Genomic DNA, 12,445 nt, shown 5'->3' with positions numbered 1-12,445 from the left:
CACAAACTTGAACTCGTTAACTTGTGGTTAGCACTTTTTTTTAAGGGACATGCTGTGCTCTGGAGAAAAGCAGCTCTAGATAGCTCATTTAGACCATAAGGAGGGGGCTGAATGGTCAGGCATAGGACTATGCAATATTGTACTGACTGTAATGGCTGAGACAGATGCTGCAAAAGTCATAAATGCTGGTTGCCAAGTTATGTTTTCATCAGCACTGTAATTGAATGGTTGTTCTCCAAGGCAGTCACTAAACAAGGACTCCCTATACTTTAAAAGTGAACCATGTTTCTTTCAAGTGTTATAAATGCTAGGGGGCATCTTGTTTTCACTGTTTGCCACTGTGATTTATCGCTGTCTTTAGCTTTTGAAAAGATTTAATCAGGAGAAATGTGAAGTTCTGAATCTGAATAGGAAAAATGGAAGGCACAAGTATAGGAAGGAGAAGAACTGGGTTTTGAAAAGGATTTGGCTGTTCTTATTGATTAGAAGTTAAACTTGAGTCAATACCTTGATGCACTTGCTAAAAAAGGCATAACAACTTGTTAAATACTTACAAAAACATAGAATCCAGATCATAGGAAGGAACTGTTCTACTGTGCTCCACCCTTCAGACACCACTTCAAAAACTGTATCTAGTCCTTGCTACCAGTTGCACAAACTGGAGCAAATTGAGAGCAGACTAGCAAGATATTGAGGGATCTAGAAACCAAACAGCATCAAGAATCCAAGATTCTAGATATGTTTAATATATATGAGACCTGAGATATGACAATGGTCAGTTAAGTCTTTGAAGGACTGATACATAGAAGGGGTATAGACTTATTCTCTATTGCTTCAGGAGGTTAGTTTCAAGGAATTAGATCTAGGGTAGATGTAAACTTGAGCTGCTAGTTGGGATTTCTGCAGTGATGAAATATAAAATTTGTTACTACCGGTTCTGTGGGCGTGGCTTGGTGGTGGTGGGTAATGTGACTGAGTGGGCGTGGCCAACTTTTTTAAAAATTATTTTTAAAACCATTTTTTCTACCACCTCTTCGGCTGAAGGTTGTAAAAAAATGCTTTTAAAAGCCTCTGACGATCCCAGCTGAGCCGCGTGATCATCAGAGCCTTTTTTTTTACTTTTAAAAGCATTTTTTTCGGCCGAAGATGTTGTAGAAAAAATGCTTTTAAAAATTAAAAAAAAAAAGCCTCTGATGATTGTGCGGCTCAACTGGGCATGGAGGGGGGGCAGGGATTTTTGCTATCGGTTCTCCGAACCACCCGCCACCATCGCTACCAGCTTGGGTGATCCGGTCCGAACTGGGAGCATTTCACCCCTGGATTTCTGGGAGTGGAAGTCTACACATCATAAAATTGCCAAGTCTGAAAACCACTGTCTACGATCCAGGATTGAACAGATGGTTGGGACTACATATTTTTTTTTACAATCTTTACGACTCTATATCTAAATTATTTTATATCTAAATCAGGGTAGGAACACTGCAATGTATGCAATTGTCACAACCCAGTTCTGAGAAGAAACCCAAGTAAGCTTAATGGTTTTGAAAGCCTCTTGAGACAACGAAAGCTATTCAAGAAATCTTAAGGATCAACTAAGTACATTTCGCTCTAGCTTTGTGTTTCTTTTTTCCAAAATTGCATGCTTTGATGTAGAATTAAAAATTATATCTGTAATCTAGACATACGTTTATATTTTAGATTTTACATTCCATATTTTGAATTATCTTGTGTTTCTATCTAAATGTGATGTAAATGTGCCATACAATAAATAAATATAGAATTAGCACTATCCAAAAAAAAAACCCTAGCTGTCTCTCTCATTCTCTCTCTCTCTCTCTCTCACACACACAACACATACCCTCACACACTCACAAAAAATTTTTGATCTTAATATTAGAAACAACTCTGGCATAAATCATTGGCCAGAATTGTGGACAGCTTTTCTGAGACATGATGCAAAGTGCTGTAAAAATAAAGGTTAATGTCCATTATATAACACACCCTTTGAATTCCAGATTGTGAAAGGGGGTGCTTCTTTAACTCTACAGATCAATAAGGTAGCAAACTAGTTTATAAATTAGACAAATTTAATTTTCGTTACACTGCAATAATGTGTCATATGGAGATATTTCCTGAGTTTATCCAATGCTTTCACAGTTAACCACAGAGTACATTACAAATGTAACAGTAATTTAACAGTATTTAAAAACCAACATTATTAAATGTACAATATATAAAAACCTTAAGCGCAGCACCCATTGTACATGTTTTTATCATCACTACTAACTTAAAAGTGTATAAAACATAGAAATTATATTTAAAGGCAGAATGTGAAATTATTTGACAGGCATATTTTGGAAAACCTCAGCATCCTTCTAAAGTTGTTGGATTTATCTTCCTACTCCATCGGTATTAATACTGATCTTCAAATATTAGATAATTCTTGCTTTATGTAATGCACTGGCCTAAATTTTTTAATGAATTTCCATGAGATAAATAGCTTTCCAAAGATTTGTAAGATGTTCAATTCCTAAATGTAAGTTTAAAATGACTATTGTAATCATGAGTGATCGCATGGGAACTTAACCACAATTGTACACTGTATTTTAAAATAAAAACCTGACTTTGCAGTCCTAAGTTGTCTTGCCATCTAACATTTACACTGAACTAGGTCTTCCAAGGTTCAAGTTGAAATACTGCTTAATTGATGTATATATGTATATGTGTGTGCATTTCTCTTTCTCTCTCTCTTTGAATGTGTATCAGAGGCCTAACATTAATGCATGAGCAATTATTTGCAACTGATAATGGAAAAATCTGGCTATAGAAATCCCTTTCTCCACTTTCACTTTTATTGTCCTTATATAAGATAAACCATGGAATATATGTCTCAACAGCAAGAACCACTCCAAGTCTATGCTGATTTATCCAGCTCTATATGGATCTAGCTGCTTGCCTACAGAGATAGGAAAATTGATCAAAATGGCACATACTTAAATATTTCACAGTTAACAATTAAGTGCTTTTTTCTCAAGTATTCAAGGTGACCAGAAAAAGGAAAGGCCTCCTGAGTGCATATGTGTCTCAGCCACTTGCTCTATTTTCAAGTTGAACAGGAACTGTAATTATTTTAACTTTAAAGAGACCATCACTTTAACTGTGATGGTCTCCAATAGCAGATGCGGAATAATGATTCAAATGATGACTCAAAAGACCAAGAATGATGGACTGGTATCAAATCCCTCTCTTGGTTCCATGCTTACAGTATGGGAACAAATCAAGGAGGTATTTTTTAAATGCGCTCATTCCTTGTTTTAAAGGTAATGAAATGGAGGTTCATGCTTCATTCTCTGCCAAAGTTTAGCAAGGAGATCGTTCTTTACTAGCTCTTCAGCTCCAAGATCTGTCGTTTTTTTATTGTAGACAGTTTCTTAAAAAAATGCCTCACATTATCAATGCACTTTCATGTACTGTACCTTTTCTGATGGAAGGAAGGAAAAAAAGGAAACTCCAGATTAAATAACCTTCATTCTTAAAATAGACACCCCGGTAATATTATAAAGGGTAACAACATTAGATGCAACCCCAACAGTAATGAATTATTATTAATGTCCTTTGAAGTTTAACTCAAACTATTAATAGACAAAGAAAGCTAAAAGAAAAAAAAACCCAGAACAATGAAGTTTCTCTAAAAGAAACCCATTACAATTTTTTGTGACTGCAAGTAGGGACTTGGAGTGGTAAAAGTACTGAAAGATCCCTCAATACCCTTTAAATTCGGAGTTCTATTAGTTCCAAGGCTTGGCAATAGAGATATATCCTCTGGTTTTGGACGGGAGTGTGCAAATATTGCCTAAGTGGTTTGTTATATTGCAACAGAGCAGCAATTTTATCTAAGAACTTCACAGAATTCAAAGCATTTATTTAAAAAAATAATCCAAAGAAGCTGTCCTTTACATCATTCTCCTCCAAGTTTTGTTCTAAAATTTCTTTGTTGTAAAGAAACTAATACTAATACTGTGTTTCCTCGAAAATAAGACCCTCTCTTATATTTTTTTGAACCCTGAAATAAGCGATTGGGCTTATTATCAGGGGATGTCTTATTTTGGGGGAAACAGGGTATACTGATTGGTGATGAGTACCTTACCACAATTATAACCAATGCTAACCTTGAATTAATAAACATAAAATGTACATTAAAGAGCTGCCTGAGGAGCTGGCTGGAAGTCACTGGATTTGGTAGCCTGGGCCATGGCTCTACGTTTGGCAAGGCGGGATTTAGAGGGAGGAGAAAGCTTCATGGAGCATATGGCCTGTGTGAGGCTTTCCTGTTCGTCACTGAGTTGATTTTCATGCTGGGAGAGTTGGCGGTTCAGAGCAATAGCTTCAGCAGCAAAAAGAGTCAACTCTTTTGTGCTGCTGTTCCTGCGGGAAAATTAAGAAAAGAAAATTAGTTTATACCAGAGGAACTAACAATCTAATTGTGAAGCCCATCAGAAAAGCACAAGTTGTCTCTTCATTACCTTCCTTATAACCAAGTTAATTTTGTGATTCATCTCCAAACAAGAAGTGATGGGAACAATTAATGGTTCTTCAGACCCAAGAAACAATGTTTTCTGGGAAAGTTTTACCAATTAATACAACCCTCTGCTTTCTCTCAAAATTCCTCTGATTGCAATGAATCTATCTTCTAAGCCAGTGTTTCTCAACTTGGTTTAAAAAATGGATCCACTGCAATTTTTTTCAACCTTGGTAATTTTAAGACTTGTGGATTTTGACTAGTGGTGGGATTCAATTTTTTTTACTACCAGTTCTGTGGGCATGGCTTGGTGGTGTGGCAGGGGAAGGATACTGTAAATTCTCCATTCCCACCCCACTCCAGGGACTCCTGATCAGCTGGGACTCAGGAGGCAGAGAATAGATGGGGCTGGGCCAGTCAGAGGTGATATTTACCGGTTCTCCGAACTACTCAAAATTTCTGCTACTGGTTCTCCAGAACTGGTCAGAACCTGCTGAATACCACCTCTGATTTTGACTCTCAGAATTCCCTAAGCAGTGTGGCAGGATGGGGAATTCTGGGAGTTGAAGTCCACACATCTTAATGTTGCTAACATTGGAAACAGTTCTAATCACTTTTTCAATTCATTATGACAAACTTCCAGAAGAGCTTACCTTTGAAGAACCTGGGGTGTAGGTAAGCCTCTTTCAGAAGCATGCTGAAAGCAACAAAAAAGTTGCAGTATAAGCGAAGCAACCCTGGAGAAAATCTTTACTAATCAAAGGATATTCAATCTTCACAGTTCATTACTTTGAACACCTTTCTGAATAAGTCACATTTTAACAGCAAGATGTTATGTTGGCTGACTAGATATTGGCAATTACAATGTCCAAACAAAAAATATATATTAAAGAACAATATATTTATATTAACAGAAATTGGTTCTTTTAGTGCCAAACAACCTTTTGCTACTCAAAGGAAAACTTTAAGTACTCAGTAATAAAGAATATTTGTAGATATAGGAAACCAATTGCAGACCCACTGTTTTATTTAGCTAGAATAAGAGAGCTTAATAAGCACTGGGAGATTGTTTTTTTTTTTTTAATTTGATTTATATGCCGCCCTTCTCCGGAGACTCAGGGCGGCTTACAATGTGTTAAGCAATAGCCTTCATACTTTTGTATATTTATACAAAGTCAGCTTATTGCCCCCACAAACTGGGTCCTCATTTCACCTACCTTAGAAAGGATGGAAGGCTGAGTCAACCTTGAGCCTTGGAGAGATTCGAACCAGCAGTAAATTGCAGGCAGCTGTGTTAATAACAGGGTGCGTAACCACTGTACTATCAAGGCTCTTGATTGTTTGTATCATTGCAAGCCATTAGGGATCTGGACTCATGTGATTTAAGACAGCATCATTGTTTTCACATTTTTCCCCACCATAGATATGACAGCTGTTTTCCAATTATTAGAGGGCACCACTTACACCTTGTACCCAGGGATGTTTTAGAACCTGGGCAGCACCAAGCCTCAGTTTGGCATCACGAACCAGGAGCTTTGAGATGAGATCTTTGGCTTGACTGGAGATGCCAGACCAATCTTTGTCAGGGAACTCATACTTGCCTTCCTGGATACTCTCAAAAAGCTTATTCTATGAGGGAAAAAAAGTATATTGGTTTTTTTTCCAGAGGCTGAGAGTTCAGAATTAAAATTTCGATTTTTTTTCCCGGTCCACAAAATAATGTTATTTATTTAAAACCTATTTAGAACTCCCCATCACTGCCTCCCACTATGCAGATGAAACTTTGGAAATATTTTTGCTGTATCTTTGCACTTAAACTCCTTAGCTTTTAAGGAAAACTGCATTTCCCTGTTTCTCAGAATGTATTTTAAAATATATTCACAAATATTTTTTTAATATTTTATCTTAAATATTTTATTTAATATTTAAATGGGTTACAGATTTTTTTAAAAAAAATATTCCCCCTCTACATGCAACAAAGGTCAAAACTGGGAATCGTAGGAAATATACTTTTAGTACAATTCTTGAGAACACAAGACTGGAGAACATGCTCTGAATATAAAACCTTCATATTCATTATGAGCTTATAAATTCAAACTGAAAACAGTTTTGAAAACAGTTTTAATTGCCTTCATTCCTCAACTCCATAGATGTCTCAGAGGATATCCAAATAGTTTTAAAGAAGCTCAATGAAACCTGCTACATCAGGGAAGGGAAACAATGGCCCTTTTATGACTTGTGGACTTCGACTCCCAGAATTCCTGAGCGCGGAATTCTGGGAGTTGAAGTCTATAAGTAATAAAGGGGCCATAGTTCCCCACCTCTGTGCTACATTATTACATGTCCAAAATATACTGATTACCTGACAAACTTTGCAGACTTCTCCCCTGTCCCAGCCACAGTCTGTACCACAATTACCCACAAATGGAGGATAGCCACTTAGCATGATATACAAAATCACACCTAGGCTCCACAGGTCGCACCGCTTGTCATAGAATGTGGCTTCTTCTGTGAAGACTTCCACCACCTCTGGCGCCATGTACTCTGCAGACCCACACTAGCAAGATACAGAATTCGTATAAATAAATAAATAAATAAATAAAAATAAATAAATAAATAAATAAATAAATAAATAAATAAATAAATAAATAAATAAATAAATAAATAAATAAATAAATAAATAAATAAATAAATAAATAATTTTATTTCTATACCGCCCTTCTCCCGAAGGACTCAGGGCAGTGTACAGCCTATTAAAAGCACAAAGACAGACATCAATTAAAAATAATTAAAATTATTAAATAATTTCAGCTCAGATTTAAAACCCCAAAAATTTAAAACACCCAATTTAAAATCATTACATTGATAGCCCGGCCTGGCGGAACAGCAGGGTCTTGAGGGCACAGCGAAATACACGGAGGTCGCATTTCCAGGGGCAGTTCATTCCACAGGGCAGGGGCTTCCACAGAGAAGGCCCTCCTCCTGGGTGTTGCCAGCCGACATAACTTGGCCAATGGCACTCTGAGGAGACCCTCTCTGTGGGAGCGGACTGGCCAGTGGGAGGCTATTGGTGGAAGAAGTCGGTCTCGAAGGTACCCGGGTCCTATGCCATGGAGCGCTTTAAAGGTGGTGACCAGCACCTTGAATTGCACCTGGAAGACCACTAGGAGCCAGTGCAGCTCGCACAGGAGGGGTGTCACGTGGGCACAATGAGTTGCGCCCATAACCATCCGTGCGGCCGCATTCTGGACCAGTTGGAGCCTCCGAGTACTCTTCAAGGGGAGCCCCATGTAGAGAGCATTACAGTAGTCCAGCTGGGAGGTGACAAGGGCGTGAGTGACCGTGCGCAAGGCGTCCCGGTCCAAAAAGGGCTGCAACTGGCGAATCAGGCAAACCTGATAGAAAGCCCCTCTGGCCACGGCCATCATATGCTCTTCTAAAGACAGCCGTGCGTCCAGGACACCCAGATTGCGAGCCCTCTCTGTGGGGAGCAGAGATTCACCCCCAATAGTCAGCGATGGCACCAGCTGACTATATCAGGACGCCGGTAGCCACAGCCACTCAACCCATCTTGGAAGGGTTGAGTCTGAGCCTATTTCTCCCCATTCAGACCCCCACGGCCTCCAGGCAGCGAGACATCACATCAAGGGCATCGTTAGGGTGGTCTGGGGTGGAGATGTACAGCTGAGTGTCATCAGCGTACTGATGGACTCTCACCCCAAAACCACAGATGATCTCACCCTGCGGCTTCACATAAATGTTGAACAGAAGGGGCAAGAGGACCGACCCATGCGATGAGCCTTGAGGTCGACCTCTGCCCCCCTGCCAACACAAACTGCAAATGGTCGGAGAGGAAGGAGGAAAACCACCACAGGACAGTGCCCCCTATTCCTAGTCCCCTCAACCGTTGCAGCATGATACCATGGTCGATGGTATCAAAAGCCACTGAGAGATCTAATAGGACCAGGACAGAGGAGCAACCCCTGTCCCGAGCACTCCAGAGATCATCCACCAACGCAACCAATGCCGTTTCTGTGCTGTACCCCTGCCTGAAGCCCGATTGGTACGGGTCCACATAGATAGTTTCATCCAGGTGCCGGGGAAGCTGTCGTGCCACCACACTCTCAACAACTTTCGCCACAAAATGAAGGTTGGAGACCGGACAGTGGTTAGCTAATTCAGCCGGGTCCAGGGAAGGCTTCTTGAGGAGGGGCCTCACCACCGCCTCTTTCAAGGCAGCGGGAAAGGCACCCTCACTCAAAGAAGCACTTATAATCCCCTGGAGCCAGCCTCATGTAACCTCCCGGGAGGCCAGTACCAACCAGGAGGGACACGGGTCCAATAAACACGTGGCGGCACTAATCTTACCCAGAACCCTGTCCACATCCTCGGGAGCCACAGGATCAAACTCCTCTCAGATAATATTCTCAAGACCTACCCTCGTCTCCTCCCCTGGACTCATCCAGTCGGAGTCCAAGCCTTCCCGAATCCGAGCAACTTTATCATGCAGGAATTGCACAAAATCCTCAGCTCGACCCTGAATCAGACTGTATCAGACAGTTGCAGAAAAGGAAGCATTCACAGACAGGTAGTCCTTGCTTAATGACTGCCTCATTTAGTGACCATTCAAACCGTATAAAATAAACAGCTTTGCAACCATCCCCCTCGCACTGATGCTACTCTCACAGCATCCTGCGATCACGTGACTACCGTTCACATGTTTCACAACCAGCTTCCAACAAGAATGGAGAACCTGGAAGTAATGCTGCAAGTGGTGGTCACATGATATCTCACTTAATGACCCCAGTGACTCATTTAATGGCTGTGATTTATGGAAGTGATTCCATAAGCCCGATGTGATCATACGATTTTCTGCTTAATGACGACAGTGCTTCGCAATGGAGCTGCTGCTTCCAATTGTAGTCATTAAGGGAGGTTACCTGTGCCGTTAATACATAACTCTTTTTGGAAAGGCGGATCCACCCAAAACCCTGCATGTAGTACCCATGCTTAAGATCAATGCACTGCAGTTCACTGAGTGACCGTTCACAGCATTAAAAAAAGTGACTTATGACCATTTTTCACATTTACGACTGTTGCAGCATCCCCATGGTCACATGATCAAAATCCAGATGTTTGGCAACTGGTTCATATTTATGACAGTTGCAGCGTGCTGGGCTCATGTAATCAGTTTTTGCGAACTTCTGACAAGCCAAGTCAATTTAACGACTGCAGTGATTCACTTAACAACTGTGGCAGGAAAGGTCGTGAAAGAGGGCAAAACTCACTTAATGATTGTTTCACTTAGCAACATAAATTTTGGGCTCAATTGTGATTATAAGTTGAGGACTACCTGTTATTACAAATTATATGATTAGTAACATCTCATAGCTATTTGGAGTGACTATTTTTCCCCATAAAGCTGGCAGAGTATTAAACCCAATGCAGGAAATTCTGCTGCTGTTAATTTTAAATAAGTATCAGTTTAGTAGTAGAATACTGGCAGATGCTGAAGAAGTCCAGAAGGATGGAGGAAGGAGGGGACGATCTAAGTCAGGGATAACCAACCTTGGCAACTTTAAAATCTGTAGACTTCAATCTCCAGAATTCCCCAGCCAGCATATAAAGATTCCAAAGTTAGATACCCCTGATGTAATCAGTTCTATCCAAGTTTCTGTGATTATTATCCAAGTTACTGTGATTATTACTGTGATTATTATTTCTCATTGATTCAAAGCAGTTATCTCTCTGGAAATTTAGTCTACACAACTCATTCAGTCTAACCCTGGCAGATAAGAGATTCCCAGACCCAGGCACGCTGTAGCGTAAATTTAATTCATATTTTGTAGCACAATACAAACTGAACATTTTTAAAGCCAAGATTTTTTTTTTTAAAGTGAGGGCAGCATTTCACACTTTATGGAAATAAGCATAAGATTACTGGTCTACCTCCCACAACCCTGGCAATAAACTATGGCACAGTTGCTGGGCAACAGTAAGAATTATGAGGAAGCAAAAATGAAATTGAGAATGTTAATTTGTAGATGTCTCAGTATAGAGTACTTGAATATACGCACAATTTTAGAATGTTTTTTTGCGTAGTAACAAACAGTTGGCTTGGTGATACAACTCAACCTTGCAGATTTTAATTAAATGCAAATATACCCATTATCACCCCAAACCTCTGCAAGTCAAGTTCTGTGATTAGTTGGGTCAGGCAATGCATAAAAGCTGTTTTAAATACATAGTTTAAAATTCTTGCAACTCTCTTTGAAATGTCTTGTCCAATATGAAGTGACTTATTCTAGTACCGTTTCATATTCACTCATTTCCAAAGTTTAATCTCTCCCGAACCTTTAATGTTTGGTCAAGGAGTTTTGGAGAAACGTATACAGTAAACCATGTTCCAGGGACTTTATACCCACGATTCCATACCATGTGTTGCAACCATCTGATAGCAATAGCATTCAGATTTATATACTTATATGACTTATATACCGCTTCACAGTGCTTTACAGCCCTCTCTAAGCAGTTAACAGAGTCAGCATTTTGCCGCCAGTGTTTCTCAACCTCAACAGCTTTAAGATCCCAGAAGTTGAAGTCCACACATCTTAAAGTTGCCGAGGTTGAAAAATACTGAGCTAAACAATGACAAGAAAGAAAACAAGTAAAAGCAAAATCTGAATCCTTCCAATGTGCATTGATAAGGAATTGTTGAGGTGCCCAATATATTTAATTATATTTTGTTTTTGAAAATAACACTTCATGTTCTCTCTTCTTAATTCTCTAGTAATTTGATTACCTAGCCAAGATAATGATTTTATTTAGCATGTGCAAGCCATAATTTTGGAATTTGGCGTATGAATATGATGGCTTAACTGTCATTAACTGTCATTAATCATATGAATAGTTTCAATGTTAAAAAAATCTCTGAAATACTTTGCAAAAGGACTGTTCAATCAGTTCTATTATGCAGCATTAAAGATGCAAGTCTTGTTGGCTACAATAGAATAAACATGATCTAGGACAATAAACCAGTCCGTTTGTAATTTTTCTTATTTATTTGCACTCTCTTGGGTACACTCACAGGGACTTGATACATATGTAATTCTGCTTTTCATACTACCATTTTCAGCTATCTTTAGGTTTCCTGCTTCCTGGTGCGATTCCACTCATTTTCTTATGCTGCCCCTTACTGGATGGAATTGCCCACGACAATTCCCTTTTCTGTCAAACTTTGCATCCATTCAAGGAATCTTTTCGAACAACTTTTTCCTGACACTGAAGTATGTAAAACTGAATGCTTATTCAGCTTACGGCACATTTATTTCAGCTTCAATCTGCCTATCATCCAGTCAGGGCTTCATGTGGGGATCTGCAGGGCTTTCCCATATTTTACTCTCAAGTATCCTGCTTATCAAATGAATATATATAATATTTAGCATGACTAAAGATACTGTGATGGCCCATCATGTCTTTTAGAACAAACAAATACAGTCTGCTTTTTTAGATCAATATTTTCTAAAAACACTGCTAAACTGTGAGAACTTATTATACGAAGACTGTTTACCTGCTTGAGAATACTGCTGTAGCAAGAAAGCATTAAAAAAAACATTTCCAAATATTGTATATATGAAGCCAAATGATACTTTACATTAGGACTAATGTCAAGATTTCCATGATCTTATTGGGAGCTATTTTCTTATAATTTTCAAACCTGAGAAATGCAACTTATAATTTATTATTAGACTTATTTGCAAACTTTAAATTTACTCTATAATCTATATTATCATCTATAATCACCCCCAAAAAAGTTAGCAAGATGTTGTCTGGAAAATACAATATTGACATGCTTGATATTTCACTTTTTGCAATTCAACTAAACTCCAGCTAGGTTGTGCATCTGAGCAACTCTGCAGCACAACA

At 39.1% G+C, this 12,445-nt stretch overlaps 1 protein-coding gene across 1 annotated transcript in view; it reads right to left on the bottom strand.

Moving 5' to 3' along the window:
- Window positions 1-3,616: 3,616 nt before the first annotated feature.
- The window catches only part of MKNK1 (MAPK interacting serine/threonine kinase 1), a 30,664-nt gene continuing 21,835 nt past the window's right edge, over window positions 3,617-12,445 (bottom strand). The window contains exons 11-14 of the mRNA XM_070939582.1: window positions 6,882-7,076; window positions 5,984-6,148; window positions 5,173-5,216; window positions 3,617-4,425 (exon numbers count right to left, since the gene is read on the bottom strand). Coding sequence (XP_070795683.1) covers window positions 4,197-4,425; window positions 5,173-5,216; window positions 5,984-6,148; window positions 6,882-7,076 — 633 coding nt within the window. The 3' untranslated portion in view covers window positions 3,617-4,196. The remainder of the gene's footprint in view (window positions 4,426-5,172; window positions 5,217-5,983; window positions 6,149-6,881; window positions 7,077-12,445) is intronic.

The sequence above is a fragment of the Pituophis catenifer genome, unplaced genomic scaffold, assembly GCF_029215685.1.
Source record: "Pituophis catenifer annectens isolate HBS135680 unplaced genomic scaffold, rPitCat1.0.hap2 SCAF_3, whole genome shotgun sequence".
NCBI lineage: Eukaryota > Metazoa > Chordata > Lepidosauria > Squamata > Colubridae > Pituophis > Pituophis catenifer.
Note: the sequence above shows the minus strand (reverse complement) of the source record. Positions and strands in the feature narration are given on the sequence as shown.